This window comes from Strix uralensis, chromosome 7, assembly GCF_047716275.1.
Source record: "Strix uralensis isolate ZFMK-TIS-50842 chromosome 7, bStrUra1, whole genome shotgun sequence".
Classification (NCBI taxonomy): domain Eukaryota; kingdom Metazoa; phylum Chordata; class Aves; order Strigiformes; family Strigidae; genus Strix; species Strix uralensis.
Genome location: NC_133978.1, coordinates 28012893 through 28040469, shown reverse-complemented (window position 1 = coordinate 28040469; position 27577 = coordinate 28012893). Strand labels below are relative to the sequence as shown.

The 27577-nt window shown below is 49.2% G+C and overlaps 2 protein-coding genes across 4 annotated transcripts in view; one reads left to right on the top strand and one right to left on the bottom strand.

Moving 5' to 3' along the window:
* Window positions 1–7849, bottom strand: part of SUFU (SUFU negative regulator of hedgehog signaling) — a 101396-nt gene extending 93547 nt beyond the window's left edge. For 2 of the 3 annotated variants that reach the window (XM_074875175.1, XM_074875177.1), the window contains exon 1: window positions 7550–7849. In XM_074875175.1, the coding sequence (XP_074731276.1) occupies window positions 7550–7737 (188 nt within the window). In that variant the 5' untranslated portion in view covers window positions 7738–7849. The remainder of the gene's footprint in view (window positions 1–7549) is intronic. The other variant, XM_074875178.1, reaches the window with a different exon arrangement.
* A 2376-nt stretch (window positions 7850–10225) lies between these two features.
* ACTR1A (actin related protein 1A) lies at window positions 10226–27293 on the top strand. Its single transcript, XM_074875174.1, has 11 exons — window positions 10226–10353; window positions 16115–16179; window positions 17053–17128; window positions 17899–18024; window positions 18819–18943; window positions 19271–19487; window positions 22347–22439; window positions 23180–23354; window positions 24214–24275; window positions 24633–24673; window positions 25060–27293. The coding sequence occupies exons 1-11, from the start codon at window positions 10306–10308 to the stop codon at window positions 25160–25162; spliced, it is 1131 nt and encodes a 376-aa protein (XP_074731275.1). The 5' UTR covers window positions 10226–10305; the 3' UTR covers window positions 25163–27293.
* The last annotated feature ends 284 nt before the right edge of the window (window positions 27294–27577 follow it).

The window sequence follows — 27577 nt, the reverse complement described above, 5'->3', positions numbered from 1 at the left end:
GTTTCCCCTGTTCCAGTCAGTGGGAACTTTGCTGGACTGCCATGACTTCTCAAATATGGTGGATAGTGGCTTAACTATTTCATCCACCAGTTCTCTCAGGACCCACAGCTGCATCTCATCAGGTCCCATGGACTTGTGGACCTTCAAGTTCCTTAGATAGTCTTGAACCTGCTCTTCTCCTCCTACAGCAGGCGGTTCTTTCTCCCAGTCCCTGCCTTTGCCTTCTGCAACTTGGGTGGTGTGGCTGGAGCACGTGTCAGTGAAAACTGAAGCAAAAACATTGTTGAGTACCTCAGTCTTCTCCATGTCCTGGGTAGCCAGGTCTCCCATTTCCTTCTGAAGAGGGCCCACATTTTCCCTGGTCTTCCTTTCATCACCAACACACCTATAGAAGCTTTTTTTGCTGCCCTCAACTTCCCTGGGCAGATTTAATTCTATCAGGGCTTTAGCTTTCCTAACCTAATCCCTGCCTGCTTGGACAATTTCTCTGTATCCCTCCCAGGCTACCTGTCCTTGCTTCCACCCTCTCTAGGCTTCCTTTTTGTGTTTGAGCTTGTCTGGCAGCTCCTTGTTCATCCATGCAGGCCTCCTGGCGTTCTTATCTGACTTCCTCTTTGTCGGGATGCATCACTCCTGAGCTTTGAGGAGGCAACCCTGGAATATTAACCATCTTTCTTGGACCCCTCTTCCCTCCAGGGCTTTACTCCACAGTACTCTACCAAGCAGATCCCTGAGGAAGCCAAAGTCTGCTCTCCTGAGCAGGTTTCCTGCCTCCGATTCACTTTTTCTTCAAGTAAAATACTCTCAAATGCTCCAAACAAGAAAATCCAAACTAAGATGACCCCCTTCATTCAAACCACTTATTACACATCAATTCCCCTCATCTGCATTGTCTGTTCAGACCCTGACGATATCATCTGCAGGTTGCAGGGCATGCCTGTGCTTCCCTTGCTAGCCCTGGGGGTTTGTGTATCATCATTATGCCACAACCACTGCACAAAAAGAATTTGAGCACCTCAGTTTTGTTCCCTGAATAAAGTACTGCTGCCTTACATCAAACACTGGCAGGCTTGTCAAGAAATACTTTCTCAGCATCTAGCTTGCTCATCAGACTCTTGTAGCATCCTATACTACTACCACTGCATGCCTCCTGGAAGCGTGCATGTGCTTCACATGTGGAGATCCATACCTTGCCTTACCAAGGAAGCTCTGGGATGATCAAACAGCAAAGCTTAATTGCAGTTATCCCACATAAGGCCAGCACCCTTCTCAGAGTCTGTCCTGGTTTGAGCCCAGGGGGCAACTGAGCACCACAGAGCTGTTCACTCACCCCTTCCCCCTCAGGAATGGGAAAGGGAAAATAAAGTAAAAGGCTTGGGGGGGGGTGTGCCTGTGTGACAGACTCGTTAGGGGAATAAAAAAGAACATCACTTTAATTCAAACACTAACAACAACACTTAACAGAGTGAGACAGTGAGAAGCCTTACCATATCTTAAAAACACCTCCCCCCACCCCCCCCTTCTTCCCAGGCTCAGTTTTGTTCCTGGTATCTCAACCTCCTCCCCTGCAGCAGGGCAGGGGGCAGGGAACAGGGAGGGGTGCAGTCAGTCCTGCTGCTTCTTCCTCCTCAGGAGGCAGTGGAACTTGCATTCTTCCCCTGCTCCAGCCTGATTCCCCTCTCACCGGACAGTCCTCCACACACTTTCTCCAGCATGAGTCCTTCCCACAGGCTGCAACTCTTCCCAAGATGCTCTGGTGTGGGTCACCCCCACATTTTGCAGTCCTCCCAGCTCTGAATTACAACAGCAGGGGCTGCTTCTTCCCACAGAGTCCCAGTCTTCTTTGGGCACAGCTGCCTGCTCCAGCATGGGATCCTCCACAGGCTGCAGGCGGATCTCTGCTCCACCATGGATCTCCATGGATGGCAGGGGGGGTCGCCCTGCTGTCTCACCATGGAATACAGTGGGGGGGGGTCTCCGCTCCGGTGCACACACAACACCCCCCCCCCCCCCCCGCTTCCTCCTCCTTTCTCCCACTGACCTTGGTGTTCACATAAGCGTCCTCCCCGCAACTCCTCCTTACAACTCCCACTCCTCCTTCCATGTTCCCTTTCTTAAATACGTTATTGCAGAGTCACAGCCACTGTCACTAACTGGCTCGGCCGTGGCCAGAGGTAGGTCTGACTTGGAGCCGGGGGAGCTTCAGGAAGCTTCTCACAGGGGGCCACCACTGTAGCCCCCTCCCCTGCTACCAAAAACCCTGCCACACAAACCCAGCACAGAGTCCCATCTAGCAGCACTGGGGAAATGCTGACAAGCATTTCAATCCTCAGGCATGAGAGTAACCAGGCTGCTGGTACTAAAGCTGGAGTTACACCCATTGGCTTCAGAAAACAGGCAGTCAGTGCAGAAGAGGTTTAACCCTGAGCTTGCACAATTACCCCTAGATCACATTCACCAAGTACAGCAATTTCTTGAAGTTCATTTAAGGGAGACCCTTGAGAAGACAGGGTTTTTCAGAGCCGGGGTAGCTGGCATTGCAGAACAGAGGTGCTAAAATGTCAATTTGCAATTCTGCACCATCCTCACCACAGAGCTGCAGCACCTGGGCATCTCCACAGGAGATTACTTCTCTGGAGAAGAAGCCACCATAGCTGGACAGATGGATCCAGCCCTTCCTGGTAGCTCACCGGTCTGGCAAGAGGCCAGCCAGCACCCAGTTGAGCTGACATGCAAAGCACCTGTAAGAAGGTGCTTTCCAGGGTGAGCTCTGAGGAAAGTTAATGCACATGGGGACTCCCCAAGTTTATCACCAGAGAAGATGATGCCAGAAAGCACCACGAGAGCAGGTTTCCTGTTGCTTCCAGAAGGTGCCTACATAGTCTACACAGATTTCTAGTGACAATGACACAGTTTGAAATCCTCTCCCCACCTAATGCTGCCCACCCTTATCAAGTCTGTACAAAGTAATATATCAGCCTGTTGTATTAAAAGGCCTGTGGGCTCTCTGGACAAGTGTGGTGTGCTGCCTCCCTCCTACTGCTGCAGGAAAAACAAAAAGCCAAACCAAAGCAGGGTTATCTAACATGAGTGACTTTCCCTAGGACAGCTTCCCTCCTCTTAAGTCACATAAGGCCACCATGGTGGCTCCAGGCCAGCTCCAGCTTCCCAGCAGGTCAGTCAAGGATACAGCCTAGGACATCAGGGCAGGACAGAGGGGGTGAGCATCCCACCCTCAGTAATGGCACTGAGGTCCATTGGCAAGGGCTAAGCCAGAGTTATGCAGCCTTCTCGTATTACAAGCGGAATCTTTATGGCGTAAAAGGCAAACTGGTGAGCAAGCACACGGAATGCATGTTAGACCCTGGAATGGAGCAGAGTTTGATCCTCAGTGGCAGCCTGGGAAAACCTGTTCTCAAAGTCTAACAACAGCTTGAAACATTCAGTAAAAAACAAGTCCCCCTCTGACACACCCCATCTCCCCCTGTTCCCTCTCACCGGCACCAGGTCCCACTGCAGGCTGAGATCTCAGCCATAGATATCCATTCAGGTGACTATGTTCAGAGTGTGGCACCAAATGCCCCGGACAGTGCTCAGGCTCTCCACAGCAGTAACTCCCAGATCCATGATGGAAGCAGCCAGGTAGAAGCAATTCCAGCCGGGATAGTCACTCACCCCTGAGGAAGGGCAGTGAACAGCAGCAGCCACATACAATTATTACCTGACTGCAAAGACTCCAGAGTAAGAGAGGTAACACACTCACCAGCAAACCAGTGCAAGAGGTTAGCAAGTGGTCAGAGCAGATGTGTAGGATTTGCAATGAAGGGAAAACACCTCCACCTGCTAAGCAACAAACATCTCCCTGCTTCCAAACTGGGTTTAATAACACTTTAGATGTCAAACAATTTGTGCTGGAACACTGCTGACACAGGCATTTTCACACTGACAACACACAAGACAAGCCTTATGGTGCCCTTTTTCAGGACAGGGACCACTCTGTGAGCATGCTCTTCCCCAGGGCTACTCAAACTCATTTGTCAGGTCTGATGCAGACAGCAAGCAAGTCCTCCCTAGATTGCACCAGGTGAGCAAGACACCTCTCTCTCTCGCTCCTGCCTGCAACCCCACGCTTCTCTCTAAAGGACAAGCCTCACTGGGGACCCGCAGCACCACGCTACCTGGGAGACGGCTGCAGTGATGCAGCACCAGCCAGCTCAGAGCAGCTGAGCTCTGTCCTGTCCAGAGCTGACCCAGCCACAGTTAGCTACCCACCAGTATACGTGCTGCACAACAATCCAGACAGACCGTCATTACTCCCCGAGAAATTTGGTAAGCTAGGAAGAGAGTCAGACAAAAAGCCTGCAGCAGTGACTAATTACATTTTGAAAAACACACATCCAAGCCATACACCTATCCTGAAACTGCTGCAAGTGCAGGAGCATCCAGCACTAGCTTTAAACCAGCCACCTGGAGCACAGCTAGTAACATACCCATGGCAATAATGCACAGCAAAAGCTAGTCAGCACAGATATTTATCCAGTTTCGGTGGCAGGTTTCACTGCTACACTAACTAGACGAGCACTGCTTAAGCCTGCTGTGGTACATCCTCCCGCCCACAGCCAGGGTTCAACTTTATATCACAATCTACACATCAGTACACGCGTTCACACAAAGAGCTGGAAGCGTTGGAGGATTTTATTAGGAAGAGCCCAACTTCAAAGCCAGAGGTACAGTACAAATTTGTTACATTCTCTATTCATGGAGCTCATTCAGGAGCAAGAAGGGCAGCCTCGGGGGAAAGACGGTATTTGCATCTGCACCAAGAGTCTTCTCTTGACTGATGTTAAGAGCGCTCTGAAGTTTCTGCAGAAGGAGAAACCCAAAGCAGGCAGAGAGGAAACAGCTTCACAATAGGAAAAAACCCAGAAAATTCCCAATCCATTCGCCCTGGAAAGTGGATTGTTTGTAGTCCCTTCCCAGCAGCTGACAACAGGACAGCTTTTCACAGCTACGTTTCAGAAGTAGCCTGTGATCCTCAAGCAGCTGCAGACCATGGTTTTTGAGTACACGGCCTAAATTCAAGACAGGTGATGAAAAACCAAGAGTCCAGCCCAAATTCTGCCCAGCTCAAAACCTATCTGCCTATCACAAAAGAAAGTACAAATTTGTTTTTTCACCAGCATGAATTCTATGCATCAAGATATTTCACTTAGAGATACTCAACCACATTTTAAAAATAAAAGCGGATACTGGATGTCAACAGAGAGAAACTCCTTCTCAGTGCATGGCCTCTATAAATACAGCCAGGAACTCTTCCAAGAAGTTCCGATTGCAATCACAAACTCTCTCCCAAGATATGCAAATAGCATTTTAAAAAAGACTAGTTCCATTAAATAATCCAAGTGGCTAAACCCCTTCATTTAATACGTATGTGGTTCTGCAGATTCTCCAACATTACAATGTAAGGATCTGCTCTGCCATGCAAGCGAAACAATATAACTTCAGCTCCCTGAACAAAAAAAAAAAATGCTGTTAACCATAGAGAAACTGATACATATAATTAAAAGCCGATTAGCGTTACAATATTTCTCCTAAGGCAGGGAACTTTGTTCAGCAATTTCTTCTTCTAATCTAAACCAATTTAATAGCTGGCAGCCCAGTCAGAGGAGGACAGACTAGCAGAGAACGACTGGTGGCAGAAGTCATTCTCCCAGGCTTCAACAAAACCAACCTTCAAATTTTGCCAACTTTGCTATCAAAGGGAGAGCAGGTACCTGTAGCATACACATAGGATCAACCTCGCACAAGAGTTTCCTGCACAGGATAGCAGTAAGCAGCTCACCTTTGATTTCTACAAGCGAAGATCTCAGCTCTCACTGCTGGCTGAGCTGACAGTCAGAAGAACGACTAAGTGGAAAATGCCAGGATAAACAGGTTTTCACATTACCTGTTAGTTGCAACCAACCATCACTGCTAATAGCGGTTTTTCTAGTGTCTGAGCACCAGTTGCAATGAAGCCCTAAGCAACCCCTTAAGCAAAGAAGAAACAAGTTTTCCTCCCAAAGAAGGGTGTCTGCCATTCTTCATTATAGACCTAAATCTCCCTCCATCCCACACAAATCTTACATTACTGTAGTCAGTATTGGTTTAAGTCAAGACAGAAAAGAAGTGCTGACTCCCAAATCAAGGTGACTGGAAACTCATCAAGCTTGAATATCTAAGATTAGAAATAGGTATAAAAGAAGACTGATCAGACCACCACCAAAGTACCACAGTACTGACCCACGCAGATGATTAAGAAATTATTTGTATTTTTGAGGTCTCAGATTTGCAACATCTTATCTCAGCCCATTGTGCCAGTTTAAATACAAAAAGCCCTAAGCAGTAAGAGCGAAACCAACACTTCTTTGGAAGACAACAATAGCTTAGCTGTCAGAGCAGAACACAGGGAGGATGTTATTCTGCTGTTGCTCAGGAGTCAATCAGATAGAGACATACAGGTTAAAATTAACTGTAAATAAAGAAGCTGAATGTTTACTAATCTTCTTCCAAGTGCTGGAGTAGGGACTGGTCAATGTCAGGTCCAGCAAACACTCGGGGTGACCTGATCATGTTCCTTAGGCCCAGAAGAGGGGGCTGAGCAGCAAATCGATAGTAAAAAGCAAAATGATCTCCTGTTTGCACAGGGCTAGACGCTAGACATTTATCTCGATAGCTAAAGATTCAAGTACTTCCTTCATGCCACTCTCCCACATGAACAATTGCTGTTACTGGTGTCAGACACTGTGTCAGCAGAGACGGTAAGCAGCAGATTCGCAGTCTGCGATAACACATGGCTACACAAGGCCAAGAGAAGCTGGCTCTGCCCTGTGGGCTTTACGGGTACATGCACGGCACGCAGCCGGCTTGGAGGCTGGAAGGCAGGTTCACTCCGGTCAGTGCTGGCCATACTCGAACCCCAAGCTCCAGGCCAGAAAACAGAGCTCGTGCCTGCTGTACAGGAGGGGAAACTCCAGCCCCCCACCCTCTGTGGGAGCCAGCCCCTCCACCGAGTAACACATACTCCCCTTCCCATGACCTGTCCCAGCCAAGGCCCTCAGCAGCCATCCCTCAGTCAGGGAAGCTCCAAATCATCCCAGAAACCCCAATACATCCCCCTGTCTTCAATGCATCCCTCCCTAGACCCCTCTTCCCGTTCCCAGTGCATCCTCCCCAGGAACACCCCCAAAATACACCTCCCAGACATCCAACCTCATCCCCTGTGCCTCCTCCCCCAGCCCCACTGTACATCCCCAAACCTCCTGCATCTCACCCCAAACTCTGCGCACAACCCCCAGCCCCACTGCCTTGCCCCCCTCCACCCCATGCAGCGTCCCCAGCCCCACTGCTCCCCGCAGGCCTCCCCAACCCCACCAGTCTTCCGTCGCTCCACTGCTCCCCCCCAAACCTTCTCCAACCCCGCACAAGGCCCCCGGCCCCACTGCTTCCCACCCCTCAGCCCCACACAAGGCCCCCGGCCCCCTCCAGGCCGCAGCCCCGGCCGCCTCACCAGTACTTGAGGATGGCGGTGACCTGGAGCGGGTTGGGCTGGTCGGGGTAGAGGCGGCGGCACTCGCCGTAGATACCGTGCAGCCCCGGCGGGAACAGCGACGGGAAGGAACCGGACCCGGACCCGGACCCCGAGCCTGAACCCGGCCCGCCCGCGGGGGGACCCCCTCCAGGCCGCACGCCCTCCATGTCCCGGTGGTGGGGACGGCGCGGCGGAGGCGGCTAGTCCCGGCCCGGCGCGGCCCGCTCGGCTCCGCTCGGCCCCGCTCTACCCCCGGCCCGACGCGCGCCCGGCCCGGCCCGGCCCAAGCGGCGCTGCGCGGCGCGGCGCTGCGGGAGGAGGGGGCGGGCCCCGCTGCCCGGGCGACGGTGAGTGACACGGTGGTTCCGCCAATGGCGACGCGAGGCGCGGAGGGCGGCCGCGCCTCTTCCCCCCGCCCCGCTCCACGCCACGCCGCGAGCGCGCCCTCTAGCGGCGGCGGCGGGGACGTGCGCGGAGCGGGGCGAGGGGCGGGGCCAGGGGCCCCGTGAGGTGCTGAGGGGAGCGCGGGACGGAGCTGCCGGGGGGCCCGGGGCTGTAGGGGGGGCCCGTGGGCGTGAGGGAGGGTTTGGAGGGTCAGGAGGTTACCGGCACCCGGATCGACCTGAAGGAAGAGGAAGGTCCCCGTGGGGCAGCCTCAGGGGTCGCCCCGCGGCAGGGAGGGGTGAGAGGCCTGGGCAGCGACGAGGTGCGCAGGGGTCCGGCTGGCGGGACGCCTGGGGCAGGGGCCTGGTGGGCGCCTTCCCCGGCCCTGGCTCGCCCAAGGGGGCTTACAGCAGGGCAGGTCCTGTCCTGGGGCAGCTCGCCGGCCGCAGCCACCCCCAGCCCCGGCACTCAAGCCTGTGTTAATCTGACCTGAAGAAGTAAGGCTGTAAATTGTGTGGCGGTTCAGGAGTTGCTTCTGTTGGACTTCATCTGTCCACGCAGCAGGTCCCGGGATGGAGAGCTGGGTGTGAGGCTTAACACTCTGCCCGTTCGTAACCCTGCAATTCTCTGGGACCGTGGCTGTGCTCCAAGACAAGCTAAGAGCCTTATTTCCTCTACTACTGCTCTTAGGGCTTTTGTTACTGCTATCTTTATACCTTCTCCAGTCCTCACAGGACATTTATTCTCCCCATGCACCTTACAGTATCTGTAGGTACCTCAGAGGCAGCTGCGAAGCAATGCAAATAGGTGAAGTTCAAGGGCTGTCTGATTGAGGATCTTAGCCTGTGTACTAAGCACACTGAAGATCTGGCTCATTACTGAGTTGCAACTACACCTGTGGTCATGCAAAGCCATGTATGTATGTGCGAACTGGCATGTGTTCAGTAGTCCTACACATCTTTGCTAGAGCAGTGTCCTGCTTTTTAATCAGCATAGAGAAAAAATGAGCAATAGAGTGCTGAGAGGATAGGATGAGTGCTCCTGCTTGTTGCATTTCTCATCTAAATAGCTGAGAGTTTATTCTATAATCAATATTCACAACATACCTTTTAGGAGATCACATACAGTCAAGTTGGCAAGCAGACGAACAAATGACTATCCACTGAGAAGGGATGTGAGCAGTTGGTATTCTCATGAATCACTGCTTCCCACGACAAACAATATTTCACTTGTCCTGTTACTGTGATACTATTTTTTGTGACATCCACCCGAGAAGTCAGTTACAGTCAACTGAGAGGTAAATATAACAGAGTCATGTATGAAATGCTGTGTTGGCTTAATACACACATAATGAGTCTCCCCTGGCATTTACTGAGGTAATAAAATACTGCTCTTGAAATAATTTAACCCCCTTCGTCATGTCGTACAAAACCCCCTTTTTTACACTAGGTGAATGGTGAAAAACACCGAAGACAAATATCTGAGATGAGAGTATCTGCTTGGGCTAAAGGCAGAAACTGCAGAAGGAGAGTCTTGGTGTCTGCATGAAAGATGCGGGACAAGACAGGTGAGTTCTGAATCAGCCTTCAGGTACTCTTCTGGCAGTGAAGTTCATTTTAACTAATTTCAAGACTCAGTGTCGTTGCTCAGAGTTTCAAGAAAACCTAATTTTACTGTCTTTGTCAGTCATCAATTATTCAAAGTGCTTTTAAAACATGTAGCAAGTGGAGAACATCAGGGAAGACATTATTTAACACTAGGATGCCTATTACGTGTATTCTTTGTACCGACGTTTCTTTTCTGGTTGCCATGCCTCCAAAAACGCAGAGAAACTAGGTAATACTCTGAGAGAACAGAGGCATTATGACCAGCAGCTTGCAGAGATGATCCCATGGACTAATGGGACAGTAAAACGCTTTCACTGGTGATAGATTGCCTCTACAGAAGGTGATGCAATAATTTTTTATTTTATCCTGTTAGAAAAATTAGGGGAAAAAAACTATTAAACTAGAAAGCAGCCCGATGAAATGAAGTGGTTTTTAGTGGAGGTGCACAACTCCCGCCTGGAAGACAGCACCCACCACCTCACTCGGGTTTCACGCCGAAAAGGCAGTTTCCAGGCCCTGGGTGTTTTTACCGCGTTTCCTTTTTCCCGCACTACATCTCCCGGCATGCCCCACTACCGGCGCACCTTCCCGGCATGCACCGCGCGAGGCCGGGACTACGCTTCCCAGCAGGCACCGCGGCCGGAGGAATACATCGCCCAGGCGGCTCCGCGCCGCCGTTCTGCGCATGCGCCGGGGAGGGCTGGGCTGTTGCTCCCTGACGGGTGGCTGCGGCGGGTCCTCGCCATGGAGTCCTACGACGTGATAGCGAACCAGCCCGTCGTGATAGATAACGTGAGTGCGGGCGGCCGCGCGTCCCGGGAGCTGGGAGGGCGGGAAGGGCCCGCGGGCCGCAATCCCTTTGTCATCGGGGACGGCCGCGCCGCGCCCCGCCCGCCGCCCCCCCCCCCTCCGCCGGCCTGGCCGCCGCCTCGGGCCTTCGTACAGCGCCGTACGCTGCGTCCTCGTAAGCTGCCGCTGGGGCGGGGCCGCCACGGTTCGACGCACCACGATTGGCTGAGGTGGTTGCCTGTCACCTGCCGAGGGCCGTTGCCCCTCGCTGGTGGGGAGCGGCCCCCGCCGCTGCCGAGGTGTCTGCTGGCTGGGAGGGGCGGGGCGACCCCATTGGCTGGGGCAGCTGTCAGTCAGCGGGGGCAGCCCGCTGTTCACTGCCGAAGCGGGGTGCCTGCTGCCCCGCCTTCGCGGAAAACACCTGTGCTCATTGGCAGCTAGAGCTGTCCGTCAGGCGGGGCTGCACCCCGGCTCTGCGGCCCCACCTTATGCCTGGGGGACAATGGGGGCTGGTGGGCCCCGCCTTGGCCAGAGTCCCGGCATGCTCTGGGGCAGGCCTTGGCCGGACTCCCAGCGTGCTCTGGGGGGGGTCTGCTCTTTTCTGTGGGGCCATGCTGGAGATGGCACCCTGCAGCCAACCCCCCGTCAGGCAGCTCCCAGCGAAAGGGGGACGGTCACTCCCAGGACCAGCCACCTCCTCCTAACGTATCCAGCCTAGTGCTCCCAGCAAGGGAGTGCTGGCACCCAAAGCGTGGATTCCCATGCCGGAGCCGTCAGGAGGCAGAGCTCCTGAAGGAACTGCTCCCAGCATGGGTTGCATCAGCTGTAATTTGACAGTGGGGTGTGGTGTCACAGGTGGCTGCTCCTACCTGATAATGCTTCTCATTAGCTCAAAGCAGACCTTCAACCTGTGTGGGTAACAGCTCGGTTTGAGATGAGTGGGAGTGATTGCATGCGTTGATGAGGTACTTCTGGGTCCAGTTTTGATTAGCCCTATCCATGCTGGCCTCTCAAGAGAAAGGACTGTCCAGGAAGGGGTGGGAGGGCATATCTTGGAGGGAGCCTCCTTCTGTGTAGTGAGTCACAAATTCATGCTCCTCCCTTCTGACCTCTACTGCCAGTGATTCAGATTTTGTTGTTTTGAGGGGTCAGTGTTGTGCTCCTGTCTATCTCCATAATCTTCATTTCTGCTGAATCCTTTTGCTATATGGCATGTGGACTTGCTAGGCTAGCTCTTCTCAACCTATTTTTTTTCCCCCTATAAGCTGAAGGATTGTAAATCATCTCAGATCAAGCTAATTATTCTTCTAACCCCTTCTTTATTACTGATCCCAATTTCCTTTCTACAGCTTGAGTTCTCTGATACAGTTTTGGTTTTGTTTCTTCCCCTGGAATCACAGCAGAGAGATTTAGGTTAGACACTGATGGAAAATATCTAATGGAAAAGGAGATTAAGCAGTAGAATTGACTATGTGGAGAAGAACATGTTATCTTCTTTACTGGAGACATTAAAGAATAAGTTAGGTTAATTGTTCTTAGAAATGACTGGAATAGCACTGACCCTGCTGTGGTGTGAAGTGATTAGCTAACCATTAAAGTTATTTCCAGGCACTCTGGTACTGTGAGGATCAGTTTGTTTTGCTATAGTCATATGATCGCAGCCTGTATCTAACTTCAGTATGTCCTTTTGTTATGTAGTGCAGTGATTGCCGCCCCTGCTTCAGCCTTGAAGGAGGGCTCATGTGTCAGCAACTGACTCTGTTTCTTTTCTTATTTTATCAGCTGGTCTTATAAAAGCTAATTCTTCTTCTTGTCTCTTTGATAAATGAGTTCCCCCACTTCCCCTCCCTGTACAAGAAGTAGAATGAAGCAGTTGTTGTGACATCTGCCTTTAACGCTGGCAGGCTGTCAGACGAGGAGCCTTGTGGTGACGCTGCATTTTTGGTACTCTTCTGAGTTCAGGCAGGACGGGAAGTGGAGCTGCACGGAGCAGGTACCGCTGTTCCTGCTGCCTCATTATTGCTTTTCCTCAGAGAGCTGCAGGCACCTTTTCAAGTCTGAACATTACCCTGTCTCATGTATGTGTCTGTATAGGAGGGTGGGGAGGGGGAAATGAAGTACTGAGCTGGTGAACAAGCCAGACCACCCCCGTTCCAGCCCTGCTCTAGCATCTTGGTGTGTTTCAAAAGGGCATCAAGGTATGCAGCTAAAAACTCAACAAGGAGGTGTTTTTTCTTTTGCCAAGCAGTACACTCAGCTGCATATTTTCAGTGGGGAGAGTCTTGTAATATACAGTGAGAGGTTAGAGCTGTGCCTCAGCACAACTGTAATACTCCTCCTTGTCCAATAGATCATTTTTAAAAGAACTGTATTCCCGTCTTGCACTCCTAACAAGCTCTTTCTGAAATAAATGGTCTGGGAGCCCTGATGAACATAATGCACATGTAAATAGGCAGCATGGTTCAGCTGTGGCCTAAGCAAGTGCAAATTCCTTGACCTCCATGGAATTGTCTCTGTTTACATAAAAGAGGATAAAATTTGGCTTTGTAGCCTAAGTGGTGGCATTTTAAACAGCTGAGCTGTCAGTAAGGGCTGTTGTGTCTTTGGTTTATTCTTGACATTATAAAATATGTATCTAATAAAATAGTTTTACAATATGAAATGTGCATTCTCCATAAGAAGTGCTACACGGCAGATTGACCCTTGGTGATTACCATTTAAATTTGAGTCCTAAATGCATCAAGATGACTGAATCAATAACTGACTAGCTGCAGACCTAGCAGAATAGGCAGGTTTGCTTACTTCAAGGTACTCATGAGAATTTTCCATGAGATTATCTTCCCTGACCTTTACATTTGACATGTGGTTTTTCTTTCTTTTATTCTTTTGCTCAGATTAAAACAAACAAACAAACAAAAAAACAACACAAAGAAAACAGGATGAAAGCCCAGCCAGGATAGTTACTGGTGGAAGGATATTAATTTTAATTTTTTTTTTAAGTTTTAATAAATCAGAGCTTGTAGCAGAAAGGAGGATGCATGGTTTTTTGCCTATTCGAAACAAAGATGGAAAAAGAGGTCTTTTAAATCTTCTGAATCAGCCAGGGTTATTTCAAAATTTAAACCTTTCCGTCTCATTGTATAGGAATCTCAAACTGGTCTATAATAAATAGATTTACTCAGTGCACACATATCTTCAAAGAAATAAAATGTTTTCAAGAAAAATTGAATAGGTCAGAAAGTGCTCTCAGGTCTTTGTAGTGCGGAGATAGCAAACAGCTGTGCTTGGTTCATTCCCAGGCACCTGGAAGCACAACTGTGTTGAAGTCCCATCCTACCGGCACATTCTCCGTCTTTGACTCCGGCTAGGAATTCTGAGCTACCAACACATTCGGTTAACTTTGAACTTCAATATGTAAATCTTAAAATGCATAATTTGCTGGGAATCTCACCAGGACATGCTGGGTAACTTTTGGCCTGGCATAAGGAAGTTTTGATCTCTGTGTTAAAATAGAAGCATCATTGTTCTCCTGAAGCCACTTCCCAGCAGCAGACTGTGTTGGCAGCAAGATCAGTCATTATCTTGAATAAAATATTCAATAAGCACAATATTGTGATGTGGTTACGTTACTGTGTTTGATTCAGCTTTTTTGCTACAAGGCTTGACAAAAGATGGTATTATTTCCCAGGTATAGAGTTGTTTATAAGCTATGATAAGGAAAATCAGAATAGTGGTTTTGTTTTACTCCTGCTCACTTTGAAGTGAATAGCCAGAAGAGAGTCTGTCTAAAGTGAAGTCTCTTTAACGCTTCACAGGCTGCTTTGTCACACCGGTACCTGTTAGTGCAGACCTTGGAATGCAACTGGAGCCAAGTCCCCCTTGCCCAGAGGGAGTAGTCCTGCCCGGGTGCCAGCTTGGGTGTGCTCCTTGAGCAGCCTGGCTGCAGGCGTTTGTCAGGAGGCAAGGAGTCAAGCAATCTACCTTTTACATGTTTTATAACTAGCTAGGTCTGGTTTGCAAAGTGTTCCTGATACTTATCTCTTACAGATGCATCCTGGCAAATCTGACTCTGGCGGTTTTAGGGCAGGAGTGCCCTGGGCCTGGTTGGCAGAGCACACATGCTCTGTGCAAAGCCCAGCACCTCGGCTGAATCTGTTGATGAAAGTAGCTTGGGAATAACGTGCTGGACTGTGAACTGGAGAGGCTGTGGCCACCCTGTATTCCTTTCTGCTGAGCTGGCTCTGGCTGGTAACCTCTGCAACAGGAATGGGGCAGACAGCTGGGACGGCAGCATCAAGAAACAGCTGCAGCCAGGGCTTGTCTGGCAGAGCCCTGAGCAACTCGTTTGGCCTCAGCCTCCAAGTGAAAGCAGTGATGCTGACCCATGCAGAGGTGGGGGAAGGGGAAAGCAGTGGAGGAGCTGCGTCGCTACTCATTTTAAAATGCTTTGGGGCAGCCAAAATGTCTTTTTGGCCTCAAAAACAGAGCAGTCCTGCTGCAGAGCCGCTGAGAGTGAACAGGCACTTCACAGGTTTCAGTACAAACTCACGTGCTTTTCTCTCAGTACAGGGTAAAGCAGAACTGCTCCTTTTTCTGCAGAAGAGCTCGCTCCTGTGGTAGTCTGTGATTACCAGTGAAACAGCTTATCCGGAAGATCCTATGAAAATCCGCTCCTTAGCAAAACTTGGGTGTTCCTGCAAGCTGCTCATTGTTTCAAGATGTCATTCCCTTGTGCAGGGAGAGGAAATGGAGGAGGGGAAGGAGTCAGCACAGATCCAAGTTGATGATGGGGTTCCCAGGACGCTTCCGGATGATACTGACAGGGATGGGAGCTGTGGGGCCGGATGCCTGGCACTGACTCCCTGCCAGGGCTTCCCTGCGGCTGGTTTTACCCGCCTTGTGTTTGCTGCTTGTGCTGCTTTGAATGTTGCAGTAGGCTTTTTGGGTTTGTGCCTTTTTGACTGCCATGCCTCATCTCTTCTTCCTTATCCCTTCTAAACAAGCCCTATCCTGTCAGCCTCTCTTCCTGCCTTCAGCCCTTCCCCTTGCAGTCTGACTGGCACCTTTGTTCTTTCCAGACCCCAGCTTGGGTTTGTTTCCAGTGTCTTTTCTGACCATGTTTCTGTGACCTTCCTCCTTAGCATTAGCTAGTTTATCCACCACCTGATATTCTTTTCCTTAGTCTCCACTCCAATCTGTTTCACACAGGCTTTTCCTATTCTGTTCTCTGACTTTATCCACCCTCCCTTTATCCTTTGTGAATCTGCTGCTTCTGAGAGGCCTACAGCCTTCATCCTCCCCCTTTTAGCAGTGGCCCCTGAAGCTGGCAGGATTTGGTTGCTCTTGCTCAGCTTTCTAGAGTGCTCTCCTTCACCTAGAGAGTATTTAAGATCTATAGAAAACTCCAGAGCTTGGATTTAGCTTCCTGCACCCCTAGCCATAGCACTGGGTAGAAAAATACTTGTCTGTACAGAGCAGCATTCGAGTGTGTTTGTGGAGCAGCACCAGGATGCTCCCGGGTGTTTGTGCCATGTGTGATGTGCTGCTGCCAGGGAGGTGCCAGTTACTCCCCTCTAGTGGCCAAGCTGGCCTGCTGGCACCTTCCCATCCCCAACCCTGCCTGGAGAAACAGCTCCCTGGGGAGCTTTATTCCTAGTAAAAAGGAGAGGATCTGTCCGTGCTGATGTACTTTGCTACTCCTTTAAAACTTGTGAAGATGACTGGATGAATGATAAACTCACATGTTTATCTGTTGCTCCCACAGGGCTCGGGTGTGATTAAAGCGGGTTTTGCAGGTGATCAAATACCGAAATACTGCTTTCCAAACTAGTAAGTATTCTGCTGATCTTGGTAAGTTCTTAGTTCCATTTACCAATTCTTTGATACATAGAGAGGAGGAATGGTCCAATTTTGTAACTGAAGAAATTAGTTATTCTTTTTCTGCCTGCTGCACAGAAGCATCAGGGAGAGGAGATCTCTGCTATTAAGTACTTTGAAATTTTTCAGGGGGGGATGAACTGTAAAAGATGATTTATCACTTTGTCAGGCTCAATACCCAACCAAAGCCATAGGATCCTTTAGTCCTGAGACATGAGGAAAAGGACCGGGAGAAAGATAAAGTTGGGACGAGAGGTGTGAAGACCTCTGTATTTCTTTGGTGTGTGATCTGATGTCCTGATTCCTGCCAAACTTGGAAGTTTTCTGAGAGTTTTACTGGAAGGAGGAACTCTGAATTGTCACTGGTTTTTATTTTCAGTGGGGTGGGTTGTTAATGAGTATATTTGTGTTCTGAGCAATGTGTTCTGTATGTGAGGTGGGGTATGGGACTATGAATGTCTAATCTGAGAAGCCTAACTGAGTTCAAGCAACACCATGTGGATCTGTCAGCTTAGACGGTTGCTCAGTCTAGCCATGTTCACCCCAGGCACTGTTGGAACAAATAAATCCTGAATCATCAGGGAAAGTGTGGCCAGACTCAGCTGACTTATGTTCTGCCAATTCAGAACTGTCTACAATCTGTTCCCTTCACCTCTGATTCTGAGATTAGCTCAGAGCAAACGTGGGTCTGTCTGCACCTGATAGTGCCCCCAGACTCACCCATTGCTTTAGAAAGTACTAGTTAGGACAGAGAGGAACAAAGTCGTTAATCCTTGGGTGCATCTGAGCTCTCTAGAAGCATTTATACTCTTGCCTCTGTTCTAGTGTGGGCAGACCAAAGCACACTCGTGTTATGGCTGGTGCTTTAGAAGGGGACATTTTCATTGGTCCAAAGGCAGAGGTAAGAAAACCTGTGTACTGCACTTCTCCATATGTCTCAGTATGTTGCTGTAAGGACAGGCTGTAGCAGCTGTGCTTAAATGGGCTGTGGTTCCTTGGTGTCAGCGTGTAGATCTGAAGAGCAGAATAGATTGTCACTTTTAAGTGTGTCCAAGGTGTGGGAAGCTTCATGAAATTCTTGTGCCAGCCTGCTGACCACAGGCCTTTTTCCCAAGTCCTTCTGTATCTCTCCTGTTTTTCTAGGCTACTTCTAGGCCTGTATGGTTACATCCCCATCTTTTTGACTGGGAACTTTAGATATGGCCCCTACTTGGTTGCCTTTTATCTCCCTGGTGTGGGCAAGAAGCTTGCTTTCCACAGTCCTGCTTTTGTCAGTATGCAGTCGTACGGTCTCGCGTTTCTCGTGAGCCCTCCGAACTACATTCCCTAATACCACCCTGTTACGTTTTGTATCATGACTGAGCCAGTAAAACAAAGATACCGCTTGATAGGTGTCTGTATGTTGGCTTAAAAAGTGTCAGGATGGAGTGTGCTCTACAAATGCGAGGCTTTCCTACTTGGTATAAAAAGGCCTTGTTTAATCTTGTGAATACTTCTGTGGGAGAGATGTTTGTGATTAATGTTCAGGTTTTGCCCTATATGCTAGAGATAAGATGTCTTTTAGTGGCATCAGAAATAAGTGAGTCTGACATTAAATCATAGCCATAGTGCTCAGAAATGTGATTGTTCGAGTCTGACAGGTGTGCTCTATTGTCCTTTCTGTTTGCTCAGGAGCACAGAGGTCTCCTCTCGATCCGATACCCGATGGAGCATGGCATAGTGAAGGACTGGAATGACATGGAGCGCATTTGGCAGTATGTGTATTCAAAAGACCAGCTTCAGACATTCTCAGAGGAGGTGAGATACCTCATTATGTCCTGACACAGGCGTCATTCAGTGTATGTGTAACACCAGGAGCCTTGGAACTCCAGGAAGGATTTGGGACTTTTCCTTTGCTCTTCTTTCTAAATGTGTCTGTTGTTTAATTAGGCTCTTTCACCTCTCAGGAGATACTGCACAAGAGTGTCCAAGCAGAATTCCTCCCCATATCTAATGTTCTGTCCTGACTGAAAATTTGACTTTCAGCATTTGTTATTCACACTCTCTTAATGATTCTGCTCTAGGCCAAGTGCTTCTAACTTTTCCTGTTCTGCCTGCACATCAGACATATCCACTCAGCAGTGACATGATTTGAAGTGAGGAAGGAGAAAACCACAATCCTGTGGTCTGGAAGAAGATAACCAAAAAATTATTAAATGACTGAGAGCAGTATGTTGTATAAGTGGAGTAGGAATATTTCTGCCTGCTCGTGCTAAGACCGTATGCCTTCGCCCTTTCTTAGGGTCTGTATTTTGGCTAATCTGGCTGACTTCTGGCACTGAGAGTCATCTTGTTTGTCCTTCACGCATCAGGGTTATTCACAGAGTAGATTCCCTAACACTTCTTCATAACTAGACCAGAACCCTGCTGGTCTTCCAACTTAATAGAGGTTATTTTCAGTCTTAACACAGCTCAGTAGCTGAAATTATTCCCTTCTACCTGTCCTCTTGCACCAGTGGTTCCTAAAGTGAATAAATAAGCAGAAATTTTCAGGAACACATGTCTAGCTGCCTCCTGGTTCTTGCAGCACAGCTCCTTCTTTTCTTTACCAGCATCCTGTGCTGCTGACAGAAGCACCCCTAAACCCGCGCAAGAACAGAGAGCGTGCTGCTGAGGTGTTTTTTGAGACCTTCAATGTGCCGGCGCTATTCATCTCCATGCAAGCTGTGCTTAGCCTGTAAGTGTCTTTTGTCTTTCATTTGTGCTTGTGAAATGTTGCTGTGAAATCCATTTTTTCACAAACCGGAAAAAAAACCCTGTGGAAGACCACAACGATGTCTGACTTATCCCCTTCTCAAGCAAGATCTGAAACTCGATTTTAATTTCTGTAATAAAGAGTTTACAGAAATTTGCTGAACTATGATGAGAGCTAGGTTTTTGGTTGGTTTTGTTTTAGCCCCTGTTCATGTGAAAGCTCTGCTCCCTGAGTTGAGCCTGGATGTGCTGCATGCTTGGGGTCACTTTGAATTGCTTGTTCTGACTTGATTGTTTGCCCCTTTGTTAGCTACGCCACTGGGAGGACTACAGGAGTGGTGCTGGACTCCGGGGATGGCGTTACCCATGCGGTTCCCATCTATGAAGGCTTTGCCATGCCTCACTCCATCATGCGGATTGACATCGCTGGCCGTGATGTCTCACGCTTCCTGCGTCTCTATCTCCGGAAGGAAGGCTATGACTTCCACACAACCTCTGAGTTTGAGATTGTCAAGACCATCAAGGAGGTGATGTACTGTCTGTTTCTGTGTTTATCCAAGAAGGGATTTCTGCCCAAGGGAAGTCGTGACTTGTGAAATCTAGTGGATGTGCCAGCCTACCTAGCTCTGCACCTCATTCCTTTATCTACCCAAGGGAAACTAGGACCACTGAGATGATGAAAGGACTGGAGCATCTCTCTTATGAGGAAAGGCTGAGAAAGCTGGGATTGCTGAGACATGGTCCTGGGCAACCTACTGTAGGTGACCCTGCTTGAACAAGGCGAGTGGACAAGATGACCTCCAGAGGTCCCTTGCAACCTCAGCCATCCCATTTTTTGGGGGACTTTTAGTCAAGATCACATCCAATCCCTGTTGAGGGGCTGTTGACATGGAGGTGAAGACAGGCTGGTGGTTCAGAATCTGCTTTGCAGATTTATTTGTGCTGCAGTTTCTCAGGGTCTGATGGTATCTTTCACTAGTGTTTACCCTTCAGGGCAAGGCTCTGTAAAATCCATGGCAGGTAGGGATCACAAGTAGGATATTGCAAGTTGCTTCCCCCCTGCCCCTGTGAAAGAATTCTCTCACAGCATTCACATTTACAAAAGCTTCCCCTCTTTATAGGGTCTGCAATGTTTAGTGACCTTAGAGCTATGCAGTGGTTTGGAAAGGCAAGATAAAGATCCCTAGCAAAGCAGTTACCTTGGCTTCTGTTTTGTGCCAAGAGAGGAAGACAGAGGAGGGACAGTGAGCAGTAGCTCAGAGCTGGTGACTGCTCACAGCAGCTTTGTGGCATCACCGTGCTCACACAGACAGGTTGCTCTCTGATTCTGGCAAGGCTGTGTGTGACTTGGGGCTGCCTGCACATCCATGCCTTCAGTGCATGGGGTCAGTCCTCAGATCATCCCTGGCTGTGATTGCTGAGTGCTATGGGCCCCCATTGCAAGCTGTGATTGCTGCAGATGACTCTGGGCTGAGTCAGCAGCCCGTGCCAGGGCTTGAGAGCCTTAACGAGCTATTCTTGAGCCCGTGACCTACCAGCAAAGGACCATAAGGGAAATGGTTTCCTTGTTCTGCCCTGCTATAGCTCAGTGTGGCTGTGCTGAGGGAGCAGTGCTCGCGCTTCACGTAACAGTCCAGGTGAATATCTTCTGCCTGTTGCCCAGAGCTGGAGACTTCATAGGGTTGTTGGTTTTAACCTGGTAGCTGCTCTCTGTGCTGACTGTTGGAGAGAAAAAGCTGACATGTGCAGATACTGCAGCATCTGTGGACCAGAAGATCTGGTGATCAGAGGCTTGCTGGAGAACTCTTTGCTTCAGAAGAAGCCTGTTTTGTACCAAGCATCATTTGCAGTGCAATTGCAATGGCCTTGTGGGACAAAGCAAGAGTCTTGCACTCTTCATAAATGGCCAAGGCTCCCTTTGCATCTTGGCTGATAAAACTATTAAAAGATGTTGGGCTGACTGTCAAACACAACATCTTGCATCAGTGCGGTCTCTTCTCTGGACTATACACTTGGGGAAACAAAGAGCAAGGGAAAGTGAGCCAAGTCCTGCTTTGCATACGGACTACCCTCACCAGTGAGACTGCTGAAGAAGGGAGGGAACAACCTGATGTTCACTCTCCAACTGACACCTTTTGCTTTACTTTAAGATTAATTTTAACTGGGGAAGGTGTTGCAGATTTCTAGGATATTTGTGCCTGGAACTTGCAGTGAAATTTCTGTTGATGTTGGTGCCATTTGTGATTTTTCAGATCTGAGGGGTTGAGTGTGGCTGCTTATGTTTGCAGTTTTCTTGCCTCTGGAGAAGTTTGGATATGCAGCCTGCATGCACTGTGGCAAGCACAAAGCTGAGACCCTGTACGTGGGAGTTTCTCAGTCCCAAAAGCTGCTTGTGATCTGTTAGTCTATCTGACTTGAGTTGGTTTTTTTAAGGGGAAAAAAATGTTGATGGTGTTGAAAAGTTTAGAGGAGAAATTACCTTAAAAGGGGAACCTTTACTTCCTACTTCGGTGCAAACATTGTTCTCTGTTTCTTGGTTTATTGTGAGGGTGGTCAGATACCCTCAGGTGGCCCAAAGAGGTTTGTAGATTCTCCATCTGTGGAGTTACTCCAAACATGACTGGGCATGGTGTTGGGCAGCCTGCTCTAGCTGACCCTGCCTAAGCAGGGCATTGGACTAGATGGTCTCAAGAGGCCCCTTCCAACCTAAACATTTCAGTGATTCTGTTTAGATATGTTTTTTCAATCTCCAAGTGATAACAATTTGGAATAGCAAAACTTATGGCGGAATAAAAAATATGGAGTTCTGGAGCAGTTTGAAAAGTCAAAATATTTTGATTCCTGTAACTTAAGATGTAGGTGTGCAATGGGAAGCGAGCAGCTTAGATCATGTTAAGAAGTTTTTGCTGTTAGCTATTAGTGTTTACCCTGTTGAAATGCAATAATGGACTGACTTTGTGCTCTTAATTTGTTGTGAAGTTACCTGAGCCCACCTTTATACAAGGTTAATGTCACTAAAGGTGTTTCGGGTGCATGTTTTGCTTTGCCCTACAAAACCTTTCCCTAGGTTGGAAGCGCTCACAGGATAGTTACCCCGTCTGCACTAGAGGGAGTAACTTCTAAGCAGTAAGAGAGAGCTGGAAGTGAGAGGTGAGCAGCAGCTAGAGGGGGTGTGAGCATCCTTGATGTCTCTAATCATCATATGGAGCTGTAGCATGAATAGGTATTTTACCTGATGTGAACCCAAAAGCACAAAATATTGTTGAAATTGGTTTCCCCAAAGGCATACACGGATTTTGATTGTTAGTGATGAAAGTATTTTATCAGAGGCATTTGGGTTTACCCTTCTCATCTCTCCCTCTCCCTGACTCGTGTTTCCTTTCCAGCGTGCCTGCTACCTGTCAATAAACCCCCAGAAGGATGAGACTCTGGAGACTGAGAAGGCTCAGTACTACCTGCCAGATGGAAGCACTATTGAGGTGTGTAAGGACCATCCTCAGAGGATTCCTCACATGAAGCACAGGGTTTCCAGAAGAGCTGCCTGCCTAGTGATGGGAAATGTGATGTGACATTAGGTGGGAAGGGATAATTTTAAAAGACCAGAACTCATCCCAGGCTGTTGACTGGGCACTAGAATTTTTAGGGGAAGAAAACATTATTAGAAACCTCACAGCTTCTACTGGAAGTGCTGGGTAAGGATGCAGCATGACCATGGGGACTCAGCTGTTTGAGTGAAGGCTCTGATCTAGCCAATCTTTATGCAGATCAGGTATGTAGTGTGGGTAGTTATCAGCTCACTAAACTCAGTAGTGGTTTTGTATGTGGCTTTTGTTCTGCCTAGAGGTGCAGAAACAATTGCTTTGAAGACTGAGTTAGGAATACTCAAAAGACTGGGCCCACTACAGAATGGTTGAAGGAGAGGAAATACAGGTCTTACCTCTAGCACCAGGGGTGGAGCTGCTCCATCTTCTGCCAGTGACCTGCTGTATGGGACTGAGCAAGTTTTTTCATCTCTTTCATCTGCAAAATGTAAATAGCACATTTTCTTGGAGCAGTAGACCAAACTGGTGTTCACTTGGGAGGTAGTGATGCAGCATGAATGTCCGGGAAACTTCTGAACTCTGAAGTTTCACCTAAGAAAGGCAGGTCCTGCAAACTGTACATAGTGAACAAAGGCACACTGCTCTCTTCCCCTCTGTACTAACTTCTCCCCTTGCAGATTGGCTCTGCCCGTTTCCGAGCCCCAGAGCTCCTGTTCCGGCCAGACCTGATAGGGGAAGAATGTGAAGGACTGCACGAGGTGCTTGTTTTTGCCATTCAGAAATCAGACATGGACCTGAGGCGAACACTGTTTTCCAACATCGTGCTGTCTGGAGGCTCCACACTCTTCAAAGGTTCCTGTCTCTCCTCTTTCAGTGGGCTGTGACATACCTGAGCTCTTGCTTCCTTCTCATGTGAAACTGGGAGGATAACCTAGATCACCTAACTTGTCTTGTGAGATGAGGGCTGTGGGAACTCTGCTCTCTCAGCGGAGGGTTATTGTCTAATTTTGTGAGTCCTAGTCATACCTTTCTGGGTATGCAAGATGCCTCTGCCCTTGTGTATCACTTCCTGGGCTTGGGGGGCTTTTGTCTTTTTCTTCCTATCACTCTGCCTGTGTCAGGACTGAATAGCTGTGTTCATTTCTGCTGCTCTAGTTCAGGATAATTGAGACTGGATACCTAAAAGGCTCTTGCATCTCAGGTCCTTGATACCCGAGAGACTCCAACAGTCCTGGTACTGCATGAAATGTCAGCCACGTGTGTGGAGAAAACTTTCTACCCATCCCCTCGGGGCTCAGCTGGCCCCCATCAACTTAAAGATATCCTCTGCCAGAGCCTGTTAGCCACAGGTGGACATCTCCAGATAGGTCCTGCTCTTCCCATTCAAACCCTGCTCCCCTCTACAAATGGGCTGGACACAGGAGGAATGTCCAGGGAAGGGGGGCAGAACTGGCCCACCTCTGGCCCTAGCTACAAATCTTGTTTGCTCATGTCAAGTTGCTGCTGAGGGATAGAGCCCGTTGTGCCAGTGTTTGTAGTCTGTCCTGGGGGAGACAGCATCCCCTTATCACACTGGTTGTGTTCTGGGTGTCTCTGTGAGATCTGGAATGGGATATTTGAATAGGACTGCATAGGACACGTCTACATTGTTACTAGATGGAACTTGGGATTTTGCTGAGGGGCTCAGACTACATGTTTTCTGTCTGTGTAGGCTTTGGTGACAGGCTGCTGAGCGAAGTGAAGAAATTAGCTCCGAAGGACGTTAAAATAAGGGTAGGAGCAATCTCTTTTGTGTTTATCACTTACTATGTGTGTGGTTCTGTGGCCCTTAACGAATCATGCTGAGAGTGCAGCTGCCGTTTGTGTTTGCTTCGAGGCAGAAATTACTTTCCTGAGACAGCCCAACAGTATTTGCTGTTGTGATGAAAACCTGTTTGGTTTCATCTCTGAGAAGGTGACTCCTCTGACAACATGATCTGTGTCCAGGATCCTGAACCACAGCAGCTGTTTTGGGGGTGCTGCTGGGTGTCTTTCTGGTGGGAGAGATCTAGCCCTAGTGAAACAGGGACAGCATGCCAGGAGGAGCAGACTGGACCTTGGGAAGGCACTGACTGATTCTCTTTCTCCCAGATATCAGCTCCTCAGGAGAGATTGTATTCCACGTGGATTGGGTACGTACTGCACGGCGACACATTTTGCTGTGGGATGCGGGCTGGGGAGGCACAGCCTGTCGGCACTGATGCTGCTGTCCCTTCTGGTGCTGTGTGTCGGGGTGGTGGTGTTCAGCTGCGCCATGCTCAGCCTGTTACTGGAGCAGCAGTCGGCAGGTCACTTGGGAGGGGGCGGCTGGTGCCAGGCTCTGTAGTGCCAGCACGTTTGAGGCTAACAGGAGAGGAAGCAACTGTCCCGAGAGTGTTTCTTTTGTAGATAACTGGGAGCCTCAGCACCTTTCTGACATGGGGAAGTGTTAGGCAATAGAAACAGCACATTGCTGCAGAGATACCATGAGTGCCCCCAGCACTTTCCTTTAACCCCTAACATGCCTGTCTCTCCCCAGTGGCTCTATCCTGGCCTCACTGGACACCTTTAAGAAAATGTGGGTTTCGAAAAAGGAATATGAAGAAGACGGAGCTCGTGCCATCCACCGAAAAACCTTCTAGCCCTGGGACCTGTCCTCAGTCTCCTCCGAAGACTCACTTCAGTTCTAAACTCGCTTTTCTGAGTCCGAGTGTCTGAGAGCTGCCTGTGTGTGTGTGTGTGTGCGCCAGCATGCCCCGATGTCACTGAGCAAAGACGACAGCAGCAGGAGGGTTGTATTAGTACTACTAACTTCTTATTTTTTAATTTTATTTTTGTTGGGTTTTTTAAATGGAAAGGAGAAAATACCAGTCTGAATTTCTCCAGAATGGCTCATTCCTTTTTCATTTCAGTCCCTTAATTTCTGTATCGTAATCACATTTGTCACTGTAAAACAAACAAGCAAGCAAAAACAAAGGGAACAGCTTATAGAATTTGCCTAGCAAGCCAGAAGGGAGCCAACCACTGCAGACTGCTCATGCAGGCTTTAGTCAGCCCGGCTGCAATGCCTGGATTGTCTGGAAACACATAGCTGAGGCCCCATAGCTACTTTCTTCTGCAGTGTATTCACCATCAGTAGGTTATTGAAGTTGTTTTTAATATATTTTTTATTAAGAGAAAGCACATTCTCAGCAGTTAAGCCCATTTGCCCCCACTGTTTTTGGTGTGTGAGTGTGCGTATGTGTGTGTAACTTCTTCGCCTGATGTGCGGGTCTGCACCACAGCTGGAGAAGTTGGTGATAGGACTTAGTTTGTATTGCATGGAGTAGAACAAAGCAAATCTAATCAGCTATCGTTGTACTAGGCGGTTATTCTCTCGTACCTTGTTTTAAATACCTTTTCTCCTCTGGAAGCAAGTGCCCCAGAATGGGGGTGAAGGCACTTGTGTGTTCCCCCTCAACCTGCCAAGATTTACAGTGCTGGGTTCTCATGTTCTTCCTCTGTAAGAGTCGAGGCTGTTTCCCTCCTTCCTGCCATGTCAGGGCAAAGGGAGCATGTATTTACAGCCAGGCATTAACTCCTGTGTACTTTATCCCTTCTGGGTCAAAATAATAATTGGAAAGGTGCATTGTAATGTAAGAATTGTTTTATTTATTGAACTGTCTGAGGATATGTCAAATACTGACCACAGCACCTGGGAATAACGCTTTGGGTCTTCTTTGAACACCCATTACCCAGCTGTCCATGGTTCCATGTTAACACTGTTTACAGCGCATGTGCTTAGCGGAATCGCCAGCCAGCCCTGCGCCACCACCCGGTAACTGCTGGGGGGCACCTCCCCATTCTCTGTGAATACACAAAGCGGGAGGAGGACAATGAACTGTGCCAGGATGCTGCTGTGAGCAGCAGGTTTGTGAGCAGGAGGGCTGTGTTGTGCCGTACTGCATATGCCTTCCTGCTCGCCTGGGGGCTGCTTTGCTTCTGCTTTTACAGCCATGGGCAGGCCTAAAGACCCCTCGTGTTGGCACGTGCTGCTGTTTCCCCTTCAGGTTTTTCTTACGCATGATTTGGTGCTCTTTGGTTTTTTCCGTTGTTAATTTTCTGCAGTCCCTGGCAGTAGCAGTGGAGCTGGAGTTGCTCGGTGGCAGTTCCTCCCTGTTCCCTTCCTTTCTGTTCATTGCCACACATCACCTTGGGGTCACTCTTGCGTGCAGAGATGGGGTCAGAGCTGGAGGGCTGCTGCAGAGGCGTGGCAAAAGCAGGTGCATTGCCCCAGCGGAGACGAATGTGAGCATCAGCGTGTTGCCCCTGCGGGAGCTGTGTTCTCAGGGCTCGCTGCTGGGCTCAGAGAGGCTGTGGGCAGGCGGGTGTGGTGGTCCCTTTCTAGCTGAGGCCAGGCTGCTTGTTCACCTACCATCAGCACAGACTGTATGTTTTAAGCAAGAGCTGTCAACGCTCAGCCTTCTGCTGGAAAATCAGTTGCGTTCTTGCTGGTTTGCTGCAGCGTGCAGAGGGGAAGCAGCAAACCCCTCGGTTCAGTTACCACATGCCCCCCAGGCAGTGCCAGTGATCTCTTCCTCCCCCTCCCAGCCCCTCTGCTGCCCTTGCAGAAGCAGCAGTGCTCCATTTTGTAACCTGCAGTGACCGGACAGAAAGGTGCCGTCTCTGATCTAGCGTTTGTTTGATCTGCCTGACTGTTCCCTCGCACACTGTCCAAACCATGTTGCCTGGTGGTGCCCAGCATACTTAAATAAAGTCATTCATATACAACCATCAAGCCTCCTGGCCTCATCTTCCCACCTTTGCATTTTTAAGGAGGTAACTTGTGTTCTTCTCTTCCCTGTGCAGAATTGCTGCTGGCCAGTCTCTGCAAGGAGATGCCACCTCTGGTCCAGGATTGCATTCCTGGCCTGGCTTTGGAGCTGAGGGAGGAGATTCCTGGGCTGCAGCTGTGGTCTGTGCTGGTGGTGTTCAAAGCCACTCTCCTCAGCAACCATTTTATATTGTGTTTCTCACTGCTGACAGGTCAAGTTGGCCAAGGCGCAGTGGAGCTGTGA